Source organism: Cnephaeus nilssonii (assembly GCF_951640355.1).
Source record: "Cnephaeus nilssonii genome assembly, chromosome: 5".
Lineage (NCBI taxonomy): Eukaryota > Metazoa > Chordata > Mammalia > Chiroptera > Vespertilionidae > Cnephaeus > Cnephaeus nilssonii.
Window position 1 is genome coordinate 40,787,192 of NC_137076.1, and position 27,549 is coordinate 40,814,740.

Sequence of the window (27,549 nt, forward strand, 5' to 3'; positions counted from 1 at the left end):
GGCTGCCAGCCAGGGCTTTCCCACCGGCTGCCAGCTGCCAGGCCGGGGCCTTCCTTCCCCCAGTTGCCAGGTGCCCGCTGGGGGCTTCCTTTGTTCTACACCGCCCCTGGTGGTCAGCACACGTCATAGCGAGCGGTTGAACTCCCGTCGAACTCACGAGGGGATAATTTGCATATTAGGCTTTTATTATATAGGATACTATAGTAAATGTTATATGAATGTAATCTTTCAAAATTGTACTGTACTTGCCTTTCTTCTTGTGATGATGTGAGATGATACAATGCCTAAGCGATGAGGTGACGTGAGGTGAATGTCGTAGGCACTGTGCCTACTATAAGGGTGACTTGAACACAAGGACTCATAGCACTGTGATACCCACAGTCAGTCAGATAGCTGAGATAGCTATGACGTGATGGATGGGTGGGGAACATATGCAGTGTGGAAGGTCTGGCCAAAGGGATGAATCACGTCCTGGGTAGGACGGAGCAGATGGTGTGAGATTTCACCAAACTACTCAGAATGATGCTCCACTTAAAATTTATGAATTATTTTTTTTAATTTTCCATTTAATATTTTTGAACCACAGTTCACCACGAGTAATTAAAACCATGGAAATTAAAACCACAGATAAGGGCACGGGGACTACTAGATAATAACAGAAATTCTTCTCATGTCTCCTTTCATTCATTCTCCACCCCCTACAGACAACTACTCTTCTGATTCCTATTACAGTAGATTGGTTTTAACTATTATTAAATTCATGTAAATGTAACCATATAATTTCTTAAATGTTTTTATTGAACAGAGAGAAGAAGGGAGAGGGAGAGAGAGATAGAAACATCAATGATGAGAGAGAATCATGGATCAGCTGCCTCCTGTACGCCCCCTACAGGGGATGGAGCCTGCAACCTGGGCATGTGCCCCCAACCAGAATTGAACCCGGGACCCTTCGGTCCGCAGGCTGACGCTCTAGCCACTGAACCAAAGTGGCTAGGGCCATACAATTTTTATTCTGATTTTTTTTTCACTCGTGTGTATCAGTAATTCATTTTTTTTTTTCTAAATAAGGATTCCAGTGTTTATCTAGTCTCCTGTCCTGATGGACATTTTGGGTTTTCAATTTTTGGTATTATGAATAGTGCTGCAGCAGGCATTTCTGTACAAGTCTTTGTGTGGACATATATCTTTATCTCCTAGGTTAATACCTAGGATTGGAGTTGTTGCTTCATAGAGTAAGTGTATGTGTAACTTTATAAGAAACTGCCAAACAGTTTTCCACAGTGGTTGTACCATTTTAGACTTGCACTAGCAATGTATGAGTTCTATTTGCTCTGTATCTTTGACAACGTTGTCAGTCTTTTTCTAAATGTATTTTTATTGATTTCAGAGAGGAAGAGAAAGGGAGAGAGAGAGAGAGAGAGAGAGAGAGAGAGAGAGAGAGAGAGAGAGAAACATCTGTGATGATGAGAGAGAATCATCGATCAGCCTCTTCCTGCACACCCCCTAGTAGGATTGAGCCTGAAACCAGGCATGTGCCTCGACTGGGAATCGAATCATGACCTCCTGTAGACAGTCTTTTAAAAAATGTTAACCATTCCAATGGGTGTGATATAATATCTCATTGTGGTGTTATTTTGCATTTCCCCGATTACTAATGATCTTGACTACCTCTTCATGACTATGTATGTATCTTTATGAAGTGTGTTCAAATGTTTTGTCTTTTTTTAAATTAGGTTGTTTGTTATTGATTTGTAGGAGTTCTTTATGTTTCTGGATTCATGTCCTTGGTCATATATATGTATTGCAAATATTTTCCCTATGTGTGCCTTGAATTTCTTATTTCCCTAATTGTGTGTTTTTTAAATATATTTTTATTGATTTCAAAGAGGAAGAGAGAGGAAGAGAGAGATATAAACATAAATGATGAGCGAGAATCATTGATTGGCTGCCTCCTGCACGCCCCCCACTGGGGATCGAGGCCGCAACCCTGGGCATATGCCCTGACCGGGAATCAAACCGGTGACCTCTTGGTTCCTGGGTCGATGCTCAACTGCTGAGCTACACCCAGCTAGGCCCTAATTGTGTTTTTTGAGGAACAGAATTTTTCAGTTTTGATGAAGTCCTATTTATAAATTTTTATGGTTAGTTAAGCTTCTTTTTTGGCATACCTCATCCCTTAGATATTCTCCCTTACTTTCTGCTAGAAAACTTACAGTTTTGGCTTTTACATGTGATTCTGGGATTTATCTCTTGATTAATTTTTGTATATGATGTGTGAGGTAGGAGTCAAGACTCATTCCGCCCCTCCCCTGCTGAGCTTCTAATTATTCTAGAACCAGCTGTTGAAAAGGCTTTATTTTCCCCAGTTGAGTTGCCTTAGCACTTTTATCTAATTGTCCATATAGGTTTGAGTGTATTCTAATGTTTTAATTCTGAAATTGTGAGTCATCTTTTCCCAATTAATGTCATGTTTAAATTACATGAGTAAACTCTCTCCAGGATATTCATGAAAGCACTGGACAAAAAACAATCTAAAACCAGGCAATTGAATTAGATCAAGGCCTTTCCTGCCCTTTTTATTTAATTGTAAAACCTGCTCCCACACACCCCTCTCCTTCTCTGTCCCTGACTCTCCCTACCTTCCTGGGTTTCTGTATGGAGTAGACAAGGCCATGAAGATGGTTATTTCTTCCTATCTAGTCCCACATCGCCGGGGGCAGGTGGGAGGCTTAGGCAGGGCAAAGGGAAGGGCAGGAATCAAGCTGTTTTTCAAAGAGATAGAAACTTGACCTTTTACCAGGACTTATCCCTCATCCTGCCTTACGTTCTCAAGATAGTAGCTCCTGTTACTACAGGGAATTTTCTCAATAAGTGTTCTTGCTCTTTGCAAAATACGATGGTAATTATTAAGCATGTGATGAAACAGAAAACTAACATTCAGGGCAACGAGTGGTATGAATTTCCTGCATTTTAGTTCAGTGACTGCATCTCAATGGCTATGTTCCCTTAGAGAAATGAATAAGATTTGTTTTCTTTAATGATCTGTCTGTCTGTTGAATACTCCCTTTTTAAGGCCATCCAAGATAAAAGCCGTAAATCATTTTCATGACTATTTCCTCATAACTCCCGAGTGAGTCTGTAAGGAAAATATTTGTTTGCTGTGGTTGGCTGCATAATTCATTTCACATTTTTCAAACGCCGACAATTTGCTCAGTACAAAGCACTCAACTGCCCATTTCCAGAATGCATTGTGTTTCCAGAGCTTATTGAAGTGGACACCAGCCAGCAGTACCAGCTCGCGTTTCCCCGGGGTGTTCTGTGCCACCTTTGTGTGCCCAGGTGCCCCGGCAACCTTGGGGAATGGGAATGACACCCCTCCTTCCGTGTTCCTGCTCCTCTCATGTCTCAGTGTCGCATGTCCCCCAAGTGCTGTGTGGGAGGCACTGAGGACAGTTTCAAAAGCAGAGGCTAGCCCTAACCGGTTTGGCTCAGTGGATAGAGCGTCGGCCTGCGGACTGAAAGGTCCCAGGTTCGATTCTGGTCAAGGGCGTGTACCTTGGTTGTGGGTACATCCCCGGTAGTGGGTGTGTAGGAGGCAGCTGGTCGATGTTTCTCGCTCATCGATGTTTCTAACTCTCTATCCCTCTCCCTTCCTCTCTGTAAAAAAAAAAAAAATCAATAAAATATATTTTAAAAAATAAAATGCCTTTCCTCCTGTTTCCCAATTGGTCAAAAATAATCTGTTTTAGCCAAAACCGGTTTGGCTCAGTGGATAGAGCATCGGCCTGCGGACTGAAAGGTCCCAGGTTCGATTCTGGTCAAGGGCACGTACTTTGGTTGCAGGCACATCCCCGGTAGGGGGTGTGCAGGAGGCAGCTGATCGATGTTTCTGGCTCTCTATCCCTCTCCCTTCCTTTCTGTAAAAAAATCAATAAAATATATTAAAAAAAATAATAATCTGTTGTTTTTTTTTTTGTGTGTGTGTGTTTTAAAAAGCAGAGGCTAACGGTCTGCCATTCATGTGGAGTACCAGGAACACATAAATATTCAAACCTGCTGAGCCTGACTCTCTCTAGAATTGTTTTTCAAGTTGCTTTTTCTTTTCTTTTCTTTTCTTTTCTTTTTAAAATTTATTTCGGAGAGGAAGGGCGAAGGAGAGCGAGAGAAACATACATGATGAGAGAGAATCATTGATTGGCTGCCTCCTGCACATCCCTACAGGGGATCAAACCCGAAACCTGTGTATGTGCCCCGCTGGGAATCAAACCGCAGCCTCCGGGTTCAGAGGTTGACACCCAGTCACTGAGCCCCAGCGGCCGGGCTTTCAGGTTGCTTTTTCTTTGGGAATGGCATTTTTCCACGTAGGTGTCCACATTTTAACACTCAGCCCAGTAGAGAGAACGTTAACAAAAAAAGTTTGGTTTGCTTTTTATTGCTATTTGGAGAGAGAGGAAGGAAGAGGGAGAGAAAGAAACGTCGATGTCTGAGAGAAACATTGATCTGCTGCCTCCCACTCCCCTCCTGCCAGGATGGAGCTGGCCACCCGGGCATGTGCCCCTGACTGGCGACCTTTCGGAGGATGACGCTCAACCAACTGAGCCACACCCAGAACAGTTTTTTCCTTTATTCGTATAGCAAGAATTTACTTACCGACACCGAGGTAGAAGCTTATAACATAAGGATGGATGACACGTGGTCCCAGATTTCACGGAGGTTACCATCTTTACAGTCTAGTAGGGGGAAGCCGGTTGTAAACTGAGTGAGAGCAAGGCTGTAACAGCAGTAATGCAGGAGACATTCTGTGGGAGCAGCAGAGCAACACCTTCTGCAGACCTGGGGGTGGTGGGGAGACTCTTCCCCAAAGCAGCAGTGCTGCCCTGCGTCCTGGAGCACAGGCTGCCATTGTGTCTGAGAGCGGGTCTGTTCTGTGGCCTTACACCAGAATCATCTTATTCACATCTGATTCTAGACAACAGAAGCAGCCCTCCTGGAAAGACACAGAGATGTAAGTGAAAGAAACGGCAGCGTAATTATCAACTGCAGCTGTCTAATCACCCGTAAACAAGTGCTGGGGACTCCCGAGGTAGGAAGGTGGAGGGAGAGTGGGCTGTTCTTGATGAATGTGGGTGCCGGAGTGCCTTAGTCCATGTGGGCTGCTCTAGTCAAGTACCACAGACTCTGGGTGGTGCTTCATAAACAACAGAAGTCCCTTGTCACAGTTCAGGGTGCTGGGAAGTCCAGGATCAAGGCACCAGCGTGGCTGAGTTCTGGGGAAGGCCCTTTTCCTGGTTATTGCTGGCAGCTTCTCACTGTGTCCTCACGGGCGAAAGCGGTTAGAGAGCGCTGTGGGGCCTCCTTTATGAGAGCGCTAATCCCATTCGAGAGGGCTCCAGCCTCATGACCTCGTCACCTCCCAGAGGCCCCACCTCCTAACACCATCACCTTTGGGGGCCAGGATAGCAACACATGCATTTGTAGGGGGACACAACATCCGGGCAATAGCGAGGAGGAACGGCATGTTTGAGGTTGGAGGCGATGACAGCAGCCTGGTTTGCCTGCTGAGTGTGGAAAATACGATGTGGAACGGTCAGTCCAAATGGACGGCCATAAAACGCACTGTGTGGAACGTTGATGGTATAAGTGGGAATCGTTTCCAGGTTGTAAAGACATGGGTGATGTGGATAAGGCATTGTTTTCAATACAATGGTGGTTTTCTGCTGGTCCTCTTCCTGACCTCGAGTTCTTGGTGTTTTTAGCCCCTCAATATGGGCATTTCCTAAACAGTGCCCCTTAGTCCACTTCTCTCCCTACAGCGTTGCCCTCCAAACTGCGCTCCAGGGTGTGCCCTCAGGATCTCCTGGACAAGTAGGAGCGAGGAACCCAGGGGATGGCTGTGCCTGACTCCATCCCACACAGACTCATTTACCTCTTCTCTATATTGTGGTTCATAGAAAAGAATTTAACAAAGAGTCTAAGATCATTTTTTTCTTGTTAGAAAACTCTGCTATTTTATCTCTGATGTTTGAACATAATCTTTTTACTTCAACTAACTTCATTTATATTTGGTTCAGTATTTGACTCCTGTGGGAGGATGGAATTCTCAGTCCCTTCTGATATTGCTTTGGCAAAATAACTTGTAATGTTCATCTGGGATGTTTGTTATAGTGAAGTGGAAATATTTCAAGTGATGGTTCAAAGATATTTGAGTGATGATCCAACCTAGACATCTTGAGAATAATATTTAAGACTTACGAACGATGAAGGAATCATTATTTTTATGAAATACTGTTATTACATCCTGGTAGATATTTCACTTTTAGAGAATAGCCAACATGTATTTCGTTGTACAAAGGACGTTTTTAAAAAATCCTTTCCTCAACCCATTTTGCTACTTATTTCTTTGTGTGCGTTACCCCCTATTGCTGTGATTTCCTTGTGCCTCGATTCTTTCTGGGTAGTTTTTGAAATTCAAGTTGGAATAAGCCTGAGTTTGTGCCAGTTTAGATATAACTAAATTACTAAATTATACACAGTTTATTGCTGTTCCCATGACCAGAGTATCTTCTAGATATTCTTTTTTAGTAGGTCATTGAATCTTTTTTACTTTATGGAGCAGTAAGAAATGCATGAAGGAATTTGAATTTCAGGAGGCTGTCTTGCATTTATATCTGAGCATTGGCATTTAGAGTCTATAAAATAAATTGTCAGTGAATGTTTTATTTACCTGTTAGACTCTCAGCAAGATCATCAAGTAGCGCTTTGCCAGATATATTGGGATGCACTTGATGGTACAGAAATGGAGGGTAAAGCATTTCATCAAAAATATTTGTGTGCTGATCTCATGAGGATTTTAATGTCAGATAAAATACCTGTACATATAACATAGAAGCAAAAATTATCTGAGAAGTAAAACTGGCTCACTGTCATAGGTATTCTTTTTTTTTCTGTGAGCAAGAGAGTCATCATTTATTGAAATGTATTTTAGATTTAGAATTGTTATACTGCCTCCCCTGTCTAAATTGCCAAGTTTTTTGATAAAGCTGGCAGCGTGATTGACAGCTGCAAACCCCAGGTTAGGCTGCGGAGTTGGCTTCTCTCTGGCTTTCTCTCCTTTTAAGCCTCCCTTTCATGTGGAGCCAAGTGAAATGTAAGCTCTGCAGCTCCTCGGGGGCCGTGGCCTGACGAGAGGACGCAGAAGGAAGGCGGCCGTTCGGAAAGCCTGCCGAAGGCGCCGAGGGCAGAGGGCCCGGGTGCTGACAGGACTCCCCGACCTCTCCAAGGAGATGAATGAGAAGGCGGTGCCTCCGTGAGCTCTGGGTGTATTTCACCCACAAGAGCAGTCCTGGGCTATCCAACCCAGTGTTCTGACTTTATCCTGCAGATGCTGCAGAAGGAGAAAATACGTTCTTTTATTGTTCTTCCAAGTCGTTAACCGTTTAGTCTTAATCATCTGCAGTCTGTGTGGGAAGAGGTCTTTTAAAGATCACTGAACTTGGCTTGATTTGAAATCAGAGTAGAATTCATTTCATTTCATGTGGGAAACCTTCTTTTGAGACATTTGACACAAACTGGCTTCTTAGCCTCTTTGAATTGAAAAAAGAGCACCATAGAGAAACACAGCCAGATGCACAAATGTCTGCTGCTGGGTTAGATTGCCATAAGCTTTATGGCTCTTTCTCTGGTTATTGATCATTGAAATAACCTTAGCACGTCAGTGTGAAGGAGTGCATGTCAGGTTGCAGTCACAGAGATGTAACTAGGCTAACCATCGTGGGTGCCCCGGTGATAGGTTTTATCCTCGCCGCTCATTGTGATAAGCATGACGGATGATTTTAGGTGGAAACGTCAGTAAGTCTGTGAGGCCGCTGGTGTGTAGAAGTGATCTGTGAAGGAATAAATTCCTTCAGTTCCCACAACAGCGTATCACCAGAGAACCACACTGTGGGTAGTTTGGAATGTTACAGATCTCCTCAAGGAGCAGTTGAGAATGGTTTCTAAGAGTGCCAGCTCAGTATCTCGGTGCATGGCTTTGGCTGGCATGGATTTGGGCAGAGTAGGCCAAAAAGAGCTAATTGAGGCGGGGGGGAAAATCGAGAGAACAGGCCGTAATGGTGAATAGAGTTATTTGTCACCAAGTTTGTAATAGGATTTTCAATTAATTCATGCAGGCCTCCAGTGCCTTACATTAGCCCTGTCAAGATGAACTACAGCCACCTCTAAAACGCCATCCCCTATTAAACGGTGCATGTCCGTGAATTTGTAATTTCTTCTGTTCAACCAGAAGATGAATGGATTCCACTCCGAAAGCAAATGTGGTGCTTCAGAAGTGCACGTTTCGAAAGCCCCAACACTTCCTAGGAGGAGCATTCTTTGCATTGTTCTGCAGTGACTATGTATTAACATGTAATTGCTATGTGGATTTGTCCAAAAAGAAAGGCGTCCAGCTGCATGGAGACAAATGCATTTTCAGGTGCTGTGTTTCCCTGGCGAACAGGCTTTTCATTCTGGGTGATGACGATGATGATGATGATCGTTCACGCTCGTAGCACTTGCTGCCTGCTGGGCCATTTGTAGTGGTTTTCGTACCTTCATTCACTGAATCCTCACGACGACCCAGATGAAGAAAATGAGGCACAGAAAGGTCAAGCTGCTCTAGATCACACAGCTTGTAAGTGGCTGAGCTGGGATGCAAACCCAGGCATTTGGCTCTGGAGTTGGGGCTCCCAAAAGGTGCCCTTTGCTGTCCGATCATGGTCCCATATCAGCTGTGTTCCAAGAATTCGTTTACTGCAGTAGTTGTCAGTGCGCTCTGTCTCTGGCTCGATCACTCTTGCTCTCTCCCTCATAGTAATATTTTTTAAAATATATTTTTATTGATTTCTGAGAGGAAGGGAAAGGGGGAGAGAGAGAGAGAGAGAAACATCAGTGATGAGAGAGAATCATTGATAGGCTGCCTCCTGCACGCTCCCCACTAGGAATCGAGCCCGCAACCTGGGCAAGTGCCCTGACCGGGAATCGAATCAGGACCTCCTGGTTCACAGGTCGACGCTCAACCATGGAGCCATGCTGGCTGGGCTCTCACAGTAATATTTATTGCTGTGTTTATTTACTGTTATTTCCTCAAACCTGACTTGGGAAATATTGTTAAATTGTGGTAACCATACTCCAAGAAAGACATAGTAAAGAAGAGAATGTAGGGAGGTCTCTCCATGAGAGTAGACAGAGATTAGAATCCTTCCATAAGGTTGGACCTTGAATGGAATATGACCCAAATTCACAGGATTGTGAAGCACCCGAGTTCCTGATGGGCGTTTCCCTTCTGGGGAAGCCAAAGGGTGCAGCCGGCTTGTTTACAAGATTGGGTCAAGGATGGGCAGCAGGAGTCAGGCCATTTGAGGCAGGATCTTAAGGCAGGGCCCCCAAGTCAGAGGGTACACGAGGGTCCCAGGATTCTGGAAGGCTCAACTCCCGTCTTCCGGAGTATTGGCCTCCAGAGCAGCTCTCATTAACCAAACACAACATCCTACAGGCCAAGCCAAGACCAGACGCCTGCCAATAGCATGTTGAGATCCAAGAATTGGCTGGTCCCCTTCAGCCAAACAAAATGAACAAAAAAAAAAGTTTGGCTTTTATAAGTAGGTCAGACTCTAACTCTCTGACTAGAAACCAAACTGTTTGTTTTTTTTTAACTACATTATGAAGTTTTGTTGCCATCCAGGGTGTAACACTTTCATCTGCTTTTCTTGTGGGGGCGGGGGCCAGGGAGAGGGTAGTAACACGAGTAATGCTCCCTCTTGCTCGACTTCATTAGGAAGAGGAAACTTAAAAACTGTTTCAACTAGTTGAGGCCTGTGCTTTGCCCAGAGCTGTCTGCCTGCCAGCCCACTTCCTGTCCGCTTTCCATCCCGCTGCCAGACTCATCTGCCTGGCACACAGCTCTGCTCCGGGCTGGCTGTGCTTCCCGCCTGGGCGTGGCGTGTCACTGCCGGAGGGACACGGCAGTCGAAGCTCTTTCACATGTCATTCAAGACTCTCCACCACCGAGTCTCTGCTCACCTCTCCTAACCTGATATTCCACAGTCCCTCTCCGGGCACACCCCGTGTTCTGTATAAAACCCCACTCCCGCTGCACAGCACGCTCCACGTCTTTGCTGGGGCTGTGTTCTCTGCCTGCAATGCCCTCGCTCCTCTTTCCTTCTTCCACTCCAGCTTTGCCCGGCTGACTCCTCTGTCTCCTTTCATTGGCTCAGGTGTCCTCGAGGAAGTGTTTCACTTTTCACCCACCACAGACCTGCGCTTTCTAAAGCACCTCTGCCGTATCTCTGTTGTTGAATTCCGTATCCGAGCATAACTCTTATCATTGCACTCACTACCCTGTATTATAATTATATCTGATATCTTGTCCTTTAAGGATAAGGACTGAGCCCTGTCCCTCGTTCAGTTCTCAGCACTAGCATGTGGCCTGCGATACCTGTTTTCGGGATGAATGGATAAATTAATAACTACGTGAAAAAGCAGGAGCCCGGTAATCTCATTCGGTGGAATTACGATATACGTGTTTGATTTGCCGTTTAGTCTTCCCATCAGTGAGAGGCAGCAGTGTCCCAGATAGGCCAGCGCTCTTCTTAAAGTGACAGCTAGTGCTCAGGAAGGGGCACCGCCAATGCCATTGGGAAATATCATATTTAACCCATTTGATGGTTAGGTTGCCTTGGGGCACCCCCACACATTTTTAAACCTGTCATTTAACATCAGAATGCAATTAGTAACGTTCAAAACCTCCACTATTAGCATATCAACCCAGTGGTGCTCTGTAACCGGGAAAGCGCAAAGTTGAAGGATCTTATCAGATTGTGAATGACCCTGCATGTCTGTACGATCACCGATGATACACTCTGAGAGGGCAGCAGCCGTGGCGCTCTGCCTCACTGTTGTATTCCCGGCCCTGGCACATAGTAGACCCTCAATAAATACCAGAGTTCATGAGACAATAGGTCCTACTGTCCACAATAAAAGCAGCTGGGAAGGTTTTGCCCAAAGCCAAACTCTGATTCTTAACCACCAAGTTTAAGAGCAGTCACTAAGTGAGTGAATTGTGCTTCTATTTAAATTTTTCTTCTCGATGCTTATCGTGTATCCTGCCGAATAAGGTAGTTACTATCAGGCAATAAGTTCGGTTTTTTTTTTTTTTATGTGTTTTTGAATTTTACACCAGGGAGCCAGACTCAGCAGTTGTATTTCCATGGATTAAATAAATATTCCAAACCCCACAAAATGAGACTCAGGAGCACAAGGCTAACTCCCAGGGGGTGTGCATGGGTGGTCAACTCCTCTTATTTCACTGTGACATTTGTTTGTTTGCAGTTTTTTGGTGAGACACATGTATAATTTTTTTATGTGAGATTTTTTTTATTCCAAGGGCAAAATGTTGGTTTGACCTTGGCTTGAAAAGAATGATAACACAGTTAAGTTTTCAGACACGTTGGGGATGTTTTTCCATTAAAACTCATCTCTTTTGTTTCAGGGTATACCTCAGTTACCATGTGCCAAAGCATTATACAACTACGAAGGGAAAGAGCCCGGAGACCTTAAATTCAGCAAAGGTGACATCATCATTCTGCGGCGACAAGTGGATGAAAATTGGTACCACGGGGAAGTCAACGGGATCCATGGGTTTTTCCCCACCAACTTTGTGCAGATTATCAAGCCGTTACCTCAGCCCCCACCTCAGTGCATAGCACTTTATGACTTTGAGGTGAAAGACAAGGAAGCAGACAAAGATTGCCTTCCGTTTGCAAAGGTAATGTCAGGGTGGGGTGGTTTTCCTCTTGCCAGTTAGTCCCCTGTACCTGGAATCACAGCAATAGGGCTCCTATTTCATTTTGAAAAAAAAAAAAAAAAAGGTAAAATAGTGTTGTTTGAACTATACCACTGTGCTTTTAAAAACACCTGGAAGCAGTCTTCTTAAAGTCCCACAGAAAGGAATTCTGTGCTTGGGCTGTTCTATATGAAAGGTAATTTTGGTTGATGCTCTGTGTGGTATCATTTTCATATTTTAGAGCCTAAATTTAATTCTAGGTTGCTATACGGGTTATGTGTGCCACCAGGGGTTTTAATTCACTGAATTGTGAATAACAAAATGAAACAGCATTACTTCCTTATTTTCTATGTAAATTTCTTTGCTGGAAAGCACATAGGAATATATCAACTGAATTGATAATCCCTGTGTGCTTTGGAATTTTAAGTAGGGTATTGTGTTTTATGTAAAGAAAAACAGTGGGATATGCATTTAAATGGGCATTCGGTGTATTATCAGAGAGAAAGTGACAAGAGCCTGAGAATCCATCTAAAACATGGGTTCAAGAGGCTGGGGAGCACTAGAGGTTGCAATCTGTGGATCTAAACAAAGTGAGCAGCCAACCCCTGGTTAGAAGGGGTTCCTAGTTTAACAACTTTCTGAAAGGACACCAGGTTGACTGAACGTTACCATTTAGTTCATCAAAACATTGGATTCATGTACTAAAGGCATGTCACAGGGTTTTTATCATGTATTCTTAAAACTTTAGTCACTCTATTGAAAAGATAAATTAAGTGACAATCTTAATGGGGTCAGGTAGACTAATGTTTATTGTTTCTTTAGGATGATGTTCTGACTGTGATCCGCAGAGTGGATGAAAACTGGGCTGAAGGAATGCTGGCAGACAAAATAGGAATATTTCCAATTTCATATGTCGAGGTAAGTTCATCTGTAGACACGTATATCATGTTCGTATTTAGCTTAGCAAACAAATTTTAATCAAGCCATTGGAGTATTAAGAAGTCCTAATAATCGTTTTGCAATATAGACATATATTAAATTTTTGTGTTGCATACCTTAAAAAATACAATGTTGTATGCCAATTACATATCAGTAAAACTTTGGTTGGGGGAGACAAAAATCTAGTCTTTTAAAAAAAATAATATCCTCGTCCTGGCAGGGTAGCTCTGTTGGTAGGAGTACCATCTTGTACACCAAAAGGTTTTAGGTTCAATTCCTGGTCAGGGCACATACCTAGGTTGTGGGTTTGGTCCCCAGTAGGGGTCAGTACAGGAGGCAACTGATGGATGTTTCGCTCTTTCTCCCGTCCTCTCTAAGATCAATGGAAATATCCTTGGGTGAGGATTAAAATAATAATAATAATAATAGTAGTAGTAGTAGTAATAATGTCCTCACAACACAGAGCACTGGGAATGCCCTGTTCCAGATCACTGGAGGGATTAGGAGGAATTCCTCCCTTCTGCACTACAATAAGGGAAGATTATGAGACTGAACTATTTGAAGCCCTTCACTTTGTGCCCCTGCTGAAAGCGTCCCTGTGTGTTGTGAAACCTCACTGTGTGCTTCCTATGCCGTTTCCAGGTGTTCTCTCCCTCTTGCCAGCTTGGGTTCAGAGGGTTGATAAAGTTCCTGTGTAAGGTGGAAGACGAATGTATCTGGTTATTTGTTTACCTTTATTATCTGCCACATCATCAGAATGAGAATAGTGATTTTCAGAATAGGCCTCCAATAAACTTCAAGTGAATGAATGAATTTCTCTTCTATCCCAAGAGCATCTTTTCCCTTCTCCCCCTTTTTAATCAGCTTTATTCAGAAAGGTTATGGCCAATCTGATGAAGTGAAGTCTTTTTAGAGAATATGTCTAAAATAACATGGTTGCATTATTTTAAGGAATAACACGGATTTAAAATGAACCAGGAAGTTGCAATTTACAGTAAGTCTTCATTACACGATATACACTTTCATGTCCTTTAGGTGAAATAATTTTTTTGCTGAAAACAAAATTGAAGGCAGTCTCAAAGAATGAAACAGAGCCCAAACAATGATACAAAGTTAGCTGAGGTCACAGAAGGTTTCTGGAAGAGTGAGTTCTTAGTGGGTATCTGTGTGATGGATAAAAGGGGGTTAACCAAGAGAAATGGAAAAGATGAATTTTTATGGCAGGAAGAACATTCATGCAGGCAGACCAGCGTGTGCAAAAGCCAAAAAGTAAGAGCGCTGATTGTTTGGGGAACTGAATGCGATTCTGTTATTTAAGACATCAAAGCATATAAAAGAGAAAAACCACTATCACTTATTTTCCCATCTTTTTATCTGAGGCATTTGTTTTGGCATGATTCTCAAAGCTAAAATGACACTCGGTTCCCCCCACAGATAGTGTGATATTGCCAAAGTTCCCATGAAAAACCAGTTGGAAAAGTAATTCAGACCATCTATGAGCCTTGAAATGATCCATGCCCTTCAGATAGCCTTGCTTATTGAAATATTTTTTTCCTCCTTTGAAAGTAAACACCAAAAACAAGTCTTAACCCTCAGTCATTCCTTCCTGTATATTATTTATATATTCTGACTCTGGGTCATGGACAATGACCACAATTTCCAAGAATTCGAATAGTTACACTGCGGAGCATGGGTAAGCACAAGCTTCGCAATGAAAGCCTGTCTTTACTTGTTAGGTATTATCAATATTGCATGCCAGTACTTGGTGTGTGAGGCAGGAAGAAGGATTGCTCTGCTTTTGTTATTGGACGGGTGTAGAATTGCTCAGAGAGGCATAAAGATCCACCCAGGAGAAGTCCGGAGTCACTCGAGTCATTGGATTCTTTACTCTGTCTTAAGTTGGAAAGAGAAACTGCTGCCCGAGTGGAAAGGATTTTCATTCTTTTCTCCTGCCTCTTTTCTTTCAAATGAGCATTTTCCTCATTTGAACCAGAACTTTGCCAGTTGAGACCAGGTAAATAAATCATCCATCTCTCGGAGACGCTGGCTATTTCTTTGATGTCAGGCCATCAGATGGAAGTTTCTGGCGGGGAGGGAAGCATGCGGGGATGAGTGGCACCTGGCTTAGCCGTTTTGGTGATACAGGGGAGAACATTTCAATAGCAACCTACTGAAATTCAACCATTTGAGTAAAGTTGAGACGGTCTTACGAGGCAGTCTCAGAGCAGAGCCAACTCTAGGAATCAAACTTGGGGCTTTTTTTCTGAATAATGCTTTTTCGTTTACTCTATAAACCACTTCAGGGCCCAGACCATCCCCAGTATAAAAACAGGCTGTGTTAGAAAAATTCACTTGTGAATTATTTTCTTTAGATCTTGTAAACATATATTTAAGTCTCCATCAATATTAGTTACTTTTGCTTTTTTTCACTGTGCTGCCAAAAACTGACCCCCTCCTCCCCAACCAGATGTTTTGAGAAGATCAAATGAGATAATATATCTCAAAGGGTCTGGCACTGCTATGTCTTATGCACAGTGGTTTGAAGCTCAGATCAGACTGTGACTCAGAGTATGCCAGAGTGCAGTCATGATCAAATAAAAGACTCACCACCATGTATAATGAGGGAAATGAGTTCAGAATTGAATTCCAAGTTTCCAGAGGAATGTCTTCATTTGCTACAGGCTTGCCAGCAGAAGCTGGGACCTCCCCCACCACCCCAATTCTTCCGTTGGCTTTGGTAATGGGAAGGCCCAAAGAACTTACATGTGTCAGAAACTAAACAGGATGGGCCTGGGGGTAGGATTCTGGACCTGGAGTAGATACTCTGGGGTGAGAGGTTCAGCTGTGGGATTAAGGGGTGGGGTGATTTGAAAGCAGCTGAGCATTAGAGATAGGTAAAGAGAGAATTTGGGTGGGAGGACTGAGATAGTGGGAAACACTCCTGGACTAGTTGGCCCTCCCTTCTTATCTTCAATTGTCTTTTCTCTTCTTCCTCAACTTGCTGTAACTGTAGACTGTGGTCTCTACCTGTGTGTTAGGGTAGGTAATAAAATGGTGGTAGTGATCGCATGAGTTGCAAACAGATGGCCCGTGATTAAAATACAGAATTCTCCAAGAGAAACTTGATTGGGGGTATTGGGTAGGGGCAAGAATGGCTGTATAAATGGCTTCACATTCTGTCCCTGGGAGCCTTTGTTTAAATTCTTAAGATAGTGTTCTCTTGCTGTTATCACATCCTCTCTTCCCTCCTGGGAACGCTTGCCTCAGACCCCTCTCCACTGAAGTCTCAGAGGTTGTGGATTCCAGTCTGTTTAGACCGGAGCTTCTTAGATTTGAGCAGGTTGGAAATGGTGAGGAGTAAGACTTTCCTGGGAAAGCCCAGGGAATTCTTGAAGACACCCTGGCAGGATATATATAAAAAAGTATATTTGTCAAGAACTGACTACAGTTAAAAAAAAAAAGAAGAATGTAGTATCTTGCTTCTTTCTTTGTTCAAAAATACCAGTGTTCTACCCAATAGAATGGAAAGATTTTAGCACCCTCATTAATTCGGAGCTGACTCATGCAAGTTTAGCCGTCATTTGGGCAAGGATGACATGATTCTTAGCAAGCAGAAGGTTTGAACGAAGTAAGTGCTAAACATCGGATTATGGATGGTTTTTCAAACACCATTGTGTATTGTAGGCTTATGATGAACGTACATTTTCATTAAATTTATCATTTTACTTTGATTCCTAGTGATTTGTTTAAAATACCACTTACCCAGTTTTAAAAACATTAGCAACTTGCTCCTCTGCTGTAGATGTAATATAAAAATAAGCATTCCTTATGTGCATAAGGCATAAAGTAGGCGTGGCCTAATAGTCAAGTACTCTTAGTCTTTAGTTTCTGCCAGAAAGAAGGGCTCCCTGTCTTGTTCTTTAGATCTCTGCTCAACTGTCACTTCTGACAGGCTTCCCCTCACCACCTTATCTAAAGTAATTCTTCCTCCTCCGTTTGCTGTACTTCACACACAAGGTGGTGTGATCATGGGGGGAAAAACTTGGACTCTGAGCCCACGTGGCTGAGATTCAAGTCTTGGCTCTGCCACTGATTGTCTGAGGGACTTTAGACCTGGCCTCCTCATTGTAAAATAATAGAACCCCTTCTTAGAGTGAGCTTAATTCCAATGATACTTATACACAGTGCCTGGCACCTGGTACGAGCTGAGTATGTGATAACTATAGTTATCATCCGTGTTAGTGTTCCTCCTTCATAGCACTTTTTATTTTCTGTAACTCATTTAAGTTATTTGTTAATGTGGTCACTGTCTCCCAATATTCCAGGCCGCCATTAGCATGTGAAGTCCCGAGGCAGCGTCTTGTCTTTCTGGTTTACCTTGGTCTCCTGAGGTTCTGGTACAGCACCTGCCCTTAGTAGGCTCTCATTGGTTGAATGAATGAATGAGCAACCTAAGAACCTTTTGGACCAAAACCAAGAATGAACTGGTTTTTAGATGTTGCCAACTTTTATATTTTTTTTGGCATTACCATCTAAGCATATATTTTATCGTTGGTTTATCTTCCTGCTATATTTGGAAGGTGTCTTGGGTAACCTTACTGAGATCTTTTTAAAATGAAGTTAGGTGAGTGTTTGGTTACACCAAATTTAGAATTCTTCCAGACTAAGATAATGGTGAATTATTTTGGATACTCTGGAGATTAGATCATGGAGCCTCAATCTTTTATCTCTAATACTAGAGGCCCGATGCATGAAATTCATGCAAGAGTAGGCCTTCCTTTTCCCCAGCTGCTGGCACCAGCTTCCCTCTGGCACCCGGGACCCGGGCTTCCCTCCGGCCGCCGGCAGGCACCCGGGACCCGGGCTTCCCTCCGGCCGCCGGCAGGCACCTGGGACCCGGGCTTCCCTCGTAGCCCCAGCTTCCTCCGGAAGGACGTCTGGTCTAATTGGCATCTTACGCTCTTATGATTATAGATAGAGAAGATTCCCTAATACTTTCTGAGATGAATTGCCACCTGCTTGAGATTATTCCTTTGGTTATTCCTTATTGTCAGGGAGCCTCATTTTAAAAAAATAACGTTATTGAGTTATGAATGACATAGAATAAACTGCACATATTTAATGTGTACAATTGGAGGTATTGTTTGTTGGTTTCAACTTATGGAACCAACCCAAAAGCAAATCTCAGAGGACCTTCCCATGGCAAGGAATAGAATGAGTGTTATCTGTCTTTTTTTTTTTAATTTCTTTATTGATTAAGGTATCACATATTTGTCCTCATCCCCCCATTCCCATCCCACACCCCTCCCACGCATGCCCCCACCCCCCTGTTGTCCTTAACCACTGGTTAGGCTCATATGCATGCACACAAGTCCTTTGGTTGATCTCTCCCCTATATTCCCACCCTCCCCTACCCTGCCTCTGAGGCCCGACAGTCTGATCCATTCCTCCTTGTTTCTGGGTCTGTTCTTGTTCATCAGTCTATGTTGTTCATCATTTCCCCTAGATGAGTGAGATCATGTGCTACTAGAAATACACTTATAAGAACCAAAAATGAGACAAGCAATAATGGTTATGCTGACAGGCAAATGAATCAGTCTGTAGTGAGTTTCTTTCTGGGCTAACAGTTCTTTTGAGACCCAATTTTATGTCAAACAGTTCCTTATGTGCACATGTCAGCAGTGATATTTCAGTTCTGGATGGTGGACAAATGGTGGTAATACAGGTCCGACCCTCTCTGGTTTGGTCCTGGGCAACCTGCAGTGACGCACAGCTGCTGACTGCTAGTATGGCAAGGCGATGTCAGCGTCTTCCATCTCTGGACTGCTTCTCTTCTGTCTTCATGGCTGGAGTAGTCCTGTTGATTCCTCTCTGTTGCCGGAATCCACATGGTCTCGGAGTTGTTTTCTGAAAATATACAAACATATTCTCGACCAAAAGTTAATAAAGGAATATTTCCTATAAATTTGACTTGGGATCCTTTTTCATTTTTTGCCCAAATGATTTTCCTCAGACTTGTTTTGACACCATGTGTGTTTTTCATGGGTGTCTTGCTTTTAGCATTACAATTATTTTTCTAAAGTACAAATTTTCTAGATGTAATTTACTTACAGGATATTTTTTCTTACATGATATTCTTCTACTATCCCCCCTTTTTTTGATTTAAATATTAGGAGGCTTTTGAAAAATTTTTAATGTAGTCTTGATAGCTTTTAAATTTTATTTTTTGCACTATAATATGACTACTTTAGGTTCATTACATGTTATGCAATTTTATCATGAGATGAACTACCAATAAAAATTTTAGTTAACACTTTAGGAATTGTTTTTTGTCCAGTACTATTAATTTTTCTAGAATATTCGCTTGTTTCAATTAGCCAATTTAAATTAGCCTGAAAACTTGACTACTGTCAAATTTATTACTCTAACAACAATCTTATTTTACCCTGTAAATATTAGTGGAAAGGATTATTTGCCTTCTTGAGTAGGCCCTGAGCATTCCTGGTGGTAGGCTGGATTTAGATATCATAAACCCACTTCCCCACACCATGGGTTCAAGACAACTCAAACAATTCTTGTTGCAGTGAGAGGGCAGCTGCTGTCGGCCAAGTCTCTGTCTGTTACCTGGGTCCCGATTTGAGCTGGGCATAGGACGTTAAGCAGCCATTGGGGCAGGAGACTTCCTTTAGAAGGGGTGAGGGTTCAGGCCCCTGCTAAGTTAGGGGAGTGAGGGTCTGTGCCCCACCTCTGTTGACCCCCAAGTTCTCTCCTGATGGCCCCTCTGTGACTGTGCCTGTCTTAGGTTGTTCCTTCCCTGAGGAATATTACCCATCTCCGGCTAACCAGCCATCCTCTGGGGCCAAGCAGGGTGATGTGAGGTTCAGTTCTGTCTCCTTGGTACCCTATGTCCCCGTGGCCTCCACGCCCAGCACCTGCCTTGGGATCCCCTCGCCTGCTGGCGGGGCCCCAGCACTGATCACATATCTTGGGGAACCCGGGTTTCTTCTCCAGGGAGGGCCCAGCTTGCCCCACAGGGTGAGAGGCAGATCCATGGTACCAGTCATCACGAGGCTTCAGAGTGTTATCTGTCTTAATGGAAAATCCTGTGTGTGGGCCTTAAGGGTCAGACTGCAACTTCCTCTCCTAAGGAGTTAGGGAACTGGGAAATACCATCTGTGTTCCAAGGAAGAAGAATGGAGGTTTGGGCACATAGTGTGAAGTTGCCAAGGTTATCTTTATTTCTCAACGTAAAGCCTTTGCTCTGGAAAATAATGAGAGCAGAAGACCCAAATCAGTCTTTGATTTCATGATCAGAATTGACGGAACAATATAAAGAGATTCTGCCACTTGTATTTTTGAATGTATTCTTTTTTCCTTTAAAATTAAAAAGTTACATGTTCGCCTCATCCATTGCTGGTGGAGCTGTGAAATAGCGCAGTCACTTTGGAAGATAATTTGGCAGTTCTTTAAAAGGTTAAACATAGAGTTATATTAAAAAGAATAGTGAATGTTCAATTGATTGAAATCTTATTAACAGATGGGGGGCGGGAGTTGGGAAGACAGAATTACTATATGACTCAGCATCCAAATCCCCCCTTTATTTCGGAGGCAAATTAATTTTTATAAAAGCAATTTAGAGAAATTGTTGGAAAGGCAGAATTACTGTGTTGCTTGTCACTCTAACTTTCTCCTTCAATTCTGAAGTAAATTAGTTTTTATAAGAGAAAGTTAGAGAGATTGTTAAGAACTCAGTAAGGGAGAATTATTCCGTTGCTTAGCACCAGATGTTCGTCTTTCGTTCTGATTCTCTGAATACTTTGGAGCAGCATTTGTACTTCATTTTTTCAGTGCTGAGGGCTCTGCCCCATGGTGCAGGTTTTCATGTCTTCTGAATGTTACCAGCTTGATACAAGTAATTGTTGCCTTCCATTCTGCCACAACGGCAGAAGGAAAATGAGCACTGGCTCCTGAATTTCTAAGGGCACAGGCAGGTCTCTGGACTCCAAGAACAACTCCTTAATCTATATAGCTAGAGGCAACCGGACTAGGCTCTGTCTGAAAAGGAGTCCTTGAAATTAGGTAAGGAACTTTATTTAGGGCAGTTTATGCTCTAGCTGTTCTTCAGCAGCCTCTTACTAGCTTAGAGTTTCCTTTTGTTTTCCATTAGGAAAACTTCAGGGAGCTGAGATTCTAAAGACCAGTTCATGTTTATTGAGTTCTCCCTGCATGAACGGACCGTTTCCGGTCCTCTGGGTAGTTTTTAGAGAACATAAAAATGCAGGTCTCCTGTAGAGCCTTAATCAGAGGCCGAGGATAATGACCAAATGATGTCTAATGTCCTCAAGGACTCCCCGAGGAGTCCTCCAATTCTTTAGCCTGGCCATTTTCCCCTCCACATGCCAAGAGCCCCAGCTAAGTTGGCCTTCTGATCATTCGTGGAAAATAAGATACCTTGGAACTGCTGCCTGTACAGCTCACCTGGGGTATTTCTTTGTACCCGTGTCTGTGGAAAGCTCAACTTTTCCTCCAGCTTCCAATGAAGACTCTTATTCCTTAAGAAGCCTTTTCTCCCTAATCCTCATGTGCATAAACAGAACAGAACAACTGTCCCCTGGCTGCACGCGTCCACAGAATGCTCAGTTTGTACCGTTCTTACACACGTGGCACATGCCAAGGGTATAGTTCTGTGTGGAGATGATTTGACGTTTTCCTGTGTTCCTTGAAAGCCGAATCTTACATAAAAATATTTCAAGTCATTTATTTCTGTAATATAACCACATTCCAGAAAAGTTGGAAAGTAAATAACCTTTAGTCCCATCACATATAATTTTCTGAAATATCCTTTCATTCTTTTTCTTTGTGCTTTAATGATATGACACACATGATCTTGTCTTTCTATACATTATTATAGTACTGCTAACCATCAGTTGTTATGACCATGTAATAAGCATTCTAGTAGCTAAACCATAATATGGTTAATCTCTCCCCCCACCCCCCACTGTTTAAACAAGTTAAGTGACTTGTTTGGGAGTACACGCCCAGTAATTGAGAAGTGAATCATGATGTCTATCCATCATTGCCCTGATCTCCTGCACCAGCCTCAGAGCACATGCATCTTAGTCTTTCGAATGTTGGAACAGGATCCCTATTTTTATAAAGATTCCTTAAGAAGTGTGGAGCACATTTTGATTTTTCATCAAGAATAATGAAGATTTTCAAGTTCTAATGCATAAAAGGTTTATTTTGGTTCATGCACACCCAGGGATACCAAAAAAAAAGCTAATTTTCACAAATGATTCATTACTCAACAATTTCAAATATCTGAGGCTTTTTGAAAAGAGGAAAATCACTAATTTAAAACCTTAATATTTTAAGGTATTTTAAATTTTATTATTTATTTTAAAAAGTTATTATGTTGCTATATACTAGTACATCCTCAGTTTTCTTAGTAACTAAGGTTTTAAGAAGCAGAGGCGGTTCACTGGAATTAACCAAGTGTTCGACCGTGTCTGTACCCTGTGAAGAAGACCAAATGGCAGTCCTATGCTGTCCTACACTCTTATGTGCACATGTGACATACAATAACATGAACAGACCAAGTGTCTTATTAAACCAACTAGGGGCCCAGTGCACGAAATTCGTGCACATTAAAAGGGAATTAATTAGAGGAAATATTTTAATATTGCTATTTGCCCTTTCTCTATAATAGAAGTGTCAGAGATGAAAGAAAATTAGTAAAATGTATATGAAAATCTCCCTCCTGTCAGAGTCTGGGGCACATTGCGGGACCCAGAGTCAAGTCCCCGCCCACCCCCGTGCCTCATAATCACATGAGACCCAGACCCGGCCGGACCCACCCCTGTCAAGCCCAGCAGGGTGAGGGGCACAGCCTCAGGTCCCCTGTCAAGCCCCACCAGGCGGGGGGTGCAGCCTCAGGTCCCCCGGCGCTGTGGTGGGGGGCATGGCCTTAGGTCCCCCAGTCCCAGCGCCGGGGTGGCGGGCGCGGCCTCAGGTCCCCCGGCCTTGGCACAAGGGTGTGAGAGCGTGATGACCATTTGCATATTAGCTCTTTATTATATAGGATGGGGAACAAGTTTCTCAGTAATGAAATAGAATGTGTTTCAGGAAAAATTTTTCTAAGTGTTATAAAACGACATTGCCTTCAATTATAGAGGTTCGTGGCAGTGTACCTATTAGGTCTCCATATGTATGGAGCAAAAATTTGTCTATATGCTGAGAAGAAGGAAGATTTTAAACAAAAGTATGAAGTCATTATGGTCAGTACTCAAAGCATTCTCTTTCTGTGCTAAATTCCTTCTTGGTGATCCCCCTTCCTCCATGTTCTTTACATCTGGCACGCGTGCGTGCGTGCGCGCGCGCGCGCGCGCACACACACACACACACACACACACACATATTCTTACTTTAGGTATCAGTGCTGGGGGACGATTCATTCACTGATTTATTAACCATTTACACATCACTATGGAATTTTCTATCAGTGGGTCATTTCACATTGGCAAAGTGTTACTTAGAATTTAAGGACGATTCCATATTCTTAACCTCCTGGGATATATGTATATTTCTTCTGTAGTATTCCTACACCTGGTAATGAGGTCCCTGACAATGAATTGTGTCCATGGAATGTATCTTTTTGGTTTATAGACATTTCTTATTTATGGTGTGCATTTGATGAACAAATACCAAACGGGGAAAAAAGCATACACAGAAGCGAAGCTGGTGTATTGTCAGATCCAGTGAGCATTGAACTGAACTGAGTCAGATTTTTAAATTATTCATCAGTCTGTCTCCTCAGCAATATAATTAGATTGTAGATCTATCTGTTGCTTCAGAAGTAACATTACTTATTTATTAAGTATTACTAAGTATTACTGCCTCTTTAACCTCATCTTTCAGGGGAGAGCTTTCCTCTTTCTTGACATCTTTTCTGCATATTCACTGTTCACAGCCTCCCTCTCATCTTGGTGGATGAAGTGTTTCTTTTCCTTTGCAGTTGCCCCCTCCTTCCTCCTGCGTCTTTCATCATCAGCAACTTGGTCACATCACATACATAATATTCTTCAACTGCATTCCCCTCCAGTTATGAAACTACCTCTTTCCTTCCTTTCTCTGCCAAAATCTTCACAAGAATCACTTATACCCGCTCACTGCCTCTGCTTTCTTACTGCCTCTGCAATTAAGCCTTTGGCCCCTCGAGCCCCTGAAAGTGCCCTCCTGCTTGCCACCTCAATGCCTTTTTTTTTTTTTTAGCTCTTTTTTTGTTCCTTTATCCTCCAGTGACATCTACCCCTTTCTTTCTCTTTTTCCCTCCCTCCCTCTCTCCCTTCCCTCCTTCCTTCAAAAATTAAACCATTGTGACCACCATTCTTAGTCTCCCTAAAACTCTGCCTTTTTTATTTCTGGGGCATTGGCTGGATGGTTGGTCTGGGAAACTTTGCAAGGTCTTTCCATAGCCTGAGAATTCTGTGCCTTTTGCGTTTCCTCCTGTCCCTGCTATCTGACCTACATTTTTCTCCCTAAGTCAGAGAACACTTACTAGTGTGATGCCACATGACTTTTATGTTTGGCTTGCAGAGTGGTTTTGTTTTAATTGGTTGTAAAGATAGAAAAATCAGATTTTACATAGGCCTCAATTCCCACCTTCCCTTTAAAAACACACAAACCATCAATGGATACTGGCAAGCAGCTGCCCCCTGAGAGAGGGCAGACACCCCTGAGTTCACCGTGGTGTCCGTGTCCACCACTCCCTGTTGGTCTCTGTCTTGCCTTCTTCCGTCATTGACCTCCTTTGCTCAAGCTCTGCTGGCTCATGAATGTGCACCTCCTTCCCTTAATGTTAGAAATCCATAGTGCTGTTTCCTCGGTGCTCTTTTTCTCAGGGGGCTGCTTCTCTGTTTCCCCCTTCCCCCCACCCATTACTATGACGAGCTTACAGTAGTCACTCAACATTTGAATTGAGTGAAAGGCTCCATTGGGTTTGATTTAGAATAATTTTGTTTGGGGTTGAGAAGAGTTATTTGTATTTTACAGAGGCATAGACCTTGACAGATCGTTAAGTCCAACGTCATGTTACATATGATAAATGTGAGACACACACGAGATCATGTGACTTACCCAAGGCAACAGAGCAAAGGAAGGGCTGGCTGGCACCCCTCAGTGAATAGTGAGAATAGTTTGCATTCACCTAGCCCCGTAGTCGGCAAACTGCGGCTCTTTGGCCCCGTGAGTGTGGCTCTTCCACAAAATACCATGGCCTGGGCAAGTCTCTTTTGAAGAAGTGGCGTTAGAAGAAGTTTAAGTTTAAAAAATTTGGCTCTCAAAAGAAATATCCATCGTTGTACTGTTGATATTTGGCTCTGTTGACTAACGAGTTTGCCGACCACTGTCCTAGTCCTTTAACCTGTTCTCGTTTCTGCCTGGAGTGTGCAGAACTGGTACTACCTTCCCCATTGTGTACAGCTGAGGAAACCGAAGCCACCGAATTTAAATGGTTCGACCACGATTCCTCAGCCAGTGCGGGCAGAGACCTGACTCCAGTCTAGACCTTTGGAGTTCCAAGCTTTTCCTGTGGTTTTTCTATGGCAGTTCTTTATTCAGCTCTCTAAGCTAAAGTTTTTTTTAGGCTGTCCATGAAACGCACCCTCCCATCGTCCCTTACATTTCAAAGTCAGAAACGTCGGGGGAGAAAAGCACATTCTGGTTTGTTTATTTATTTATTTTTTAACAGCCCAGGGCCAACCGAGGTGATGTTTCCTCTCCCTCACCTAGCAGTGCAGGGAGAAGGTTACTTTGAAAATCCTTTCCCTGGGCAGGATGTCCGGTGGGGTATATTGTGGGTCCGTGCTCCTCACTGCCCTCCTGCGAAAGGGGTGACCCTCGCTGTCCTTGCTAGTGAGCTGCTTCAGGGCTCAGGAGGCTTCAGAAATGTGGGCCCTGGGAAGTCAGGGGAGTCGTTTCAGTCATCCTTTTGTTGATGGAAGAAAGGCCTGAACCTGTAGAAAATCTTCATGCGTTTATTTGAGCCAAACTGACAGTTGCAGGGAAGCAAAATTTCAATGGATTGAGAAAGTGCTCTGGAGAGTGGCAGTTTTGCAGCTTATTTTATACATTAGAATCAAAGGAGGAGATGTAGGGGGGTTGCATGAAATTCACTGGTGGTAGATTAGGGAGTAGGAGAAAGCAAAGCAGGGAGGTCTCTGGGACTGGATAAAGAGTAATGAGTAAAACGGGGAGACACGTACTTCTTTTACATTGGTGGGTACAGGATAGTTAATAATTAACATTTACAGCGCTATGGAGATGGTTCTCAGGGAACAGGATCATAATGAGGGGCTGTGTTCTCCTGCTCTAGTGTGAAGTTGCACCCTGAGGGGTCCAGAAAAAGGGGATTGCTCTGACACTCCAAGGGTGTGTTATTGTAAATGCAGAAAGACAATAGACCGACTTAGGGTAAAGCTTGACCTTTGTCAAGGAAGCTACAGCCTAAGTTGTGACTACCCACCATGCCCTGCTTTTAGTTAGGAATTTTCATCCTAGGCTGTTATTTTCGGTCTCTTGAGTTTGTAGGGCCTTCCGTGGAGACCTCCCTGAGCTTGTCAGGTTTAGCAGGTGGCCCCGTTTTGTCCACACTTTGTGTTCAGCCGGTCATTGTGCTTAGTGACCCTCTGTATCTGGCCACCTTGGGTGCAGCTCCACTCCTGCCTCGAGCTCCTGAGGTATCGAACTGCACTGTCCAATATGTAGGGCTATCAAGTACTTGAATTGTGGCTGCTCCAGATTGAGATGTGATATAAGGGTACAGTGCCCACTGGATTGCAAAAACTCGATACAAAAAAAAAAGGGGAGAGAATGTAACCGTCTGAATAATGATTACATGGTAAAGTGGTAAATAAAACATATTATATTTCAACTGGACAGGGCTGGTCTGGGAGGCAGCTCTTTCTTCCCTTGTTAGTGTTAAGACACCAACATTTTCATTCATTCAACAAGTGTTTATAGAGGCCTAAATGGAGTTGCTACCTGAGGGAGGCTTTTGGATCAATTTGAAAAGACTCCTGAGTAATCCCATCAGTCTCTCTAATCATTCCTCCTCTGTGGGGGGAGTCTTGTATTATACATGAAGGCTGAGCTTGCTTTTGTACTTAGGTCATCCCCAAACAAAAACCTTGTTACCTAAATTGTGGGGAAGAATACACGACTAAAGGAAATACAAATTCCCCATTGCCATTATGTAAGATACATTTTGCAAAGGATTGTAATATGAGGCAAAGTATTCTCATGTCTTTTAGGAGGAGGTCAGTGCATGGATTTCTGTCCCACAGTTCTTCACAGTGTCTGGGGAGGGCACTCTGGACCTGGCCGTGCGGCAGAATGCTGAAGAGCTCCACTTCTCTCTTTTCTTTTTTTTTAAATATATTTTTATTGATTTCAGAGAGGAAAGGAGAGGAGAGATAGAAACATCAATGATGAGAGAGAATCATTGATTGGCTGCATGCCCCCCACTGGGGATTGAGCCCACAACCTGGTTATGTGCCCTGACCGGGAATCTAAACTGTGACCTCCTGGTTCACAGGTCCACGCGCAACCACTGAGCCACGCTGGCCAGGCTCTCTCTTCTTTTTTAAATTAAATTTATTGTGGTAACATTGGTTAATAACATTATATAAAATTCAAGCATATAACTTTAGACTACAACATTTAATCTTGGCTTTATGAAGGTGGAATTTGGGGAAGATGGACCATTAGCTAAGTGGTGATGGCACCGCTACTGA

The 27,549-nt window shown here is 43.2% G+C and overlaps 1 protein-coding gene across 3 annotated transcripts in view; it reads left to right on the forward strand.

The window, feature by feature from the left end:
* SH3RF1 (SH3 domain containing ring finger 1) overlaps positions 1-27,549 on the forward strand; it is a 174,834-nt gene that overhangs the window by 97,844 nt on the left and 49,441 nt on the right. For all 3 annotated transcript variants that reach the window (XR_013813614.1, XM_079773206.1, XM_079773207.1), the window contains exons 3-4: positions 11,525-11,800; positions 12,641-12,736. Coding sequence is in view for 2 of the 3 variants with exons in the window: in XM_079773206.1 (XP_079629332.1) it covers positions 11,525-11,800; positions 12,641-12,736 (372 nt within the window). In the remaining variant the exon portion in view is untranslated. The remainder of the gene's footprint in view (positions 1-11,524; positions 11,801-12,640; positions 12,737-27,549) is intronic.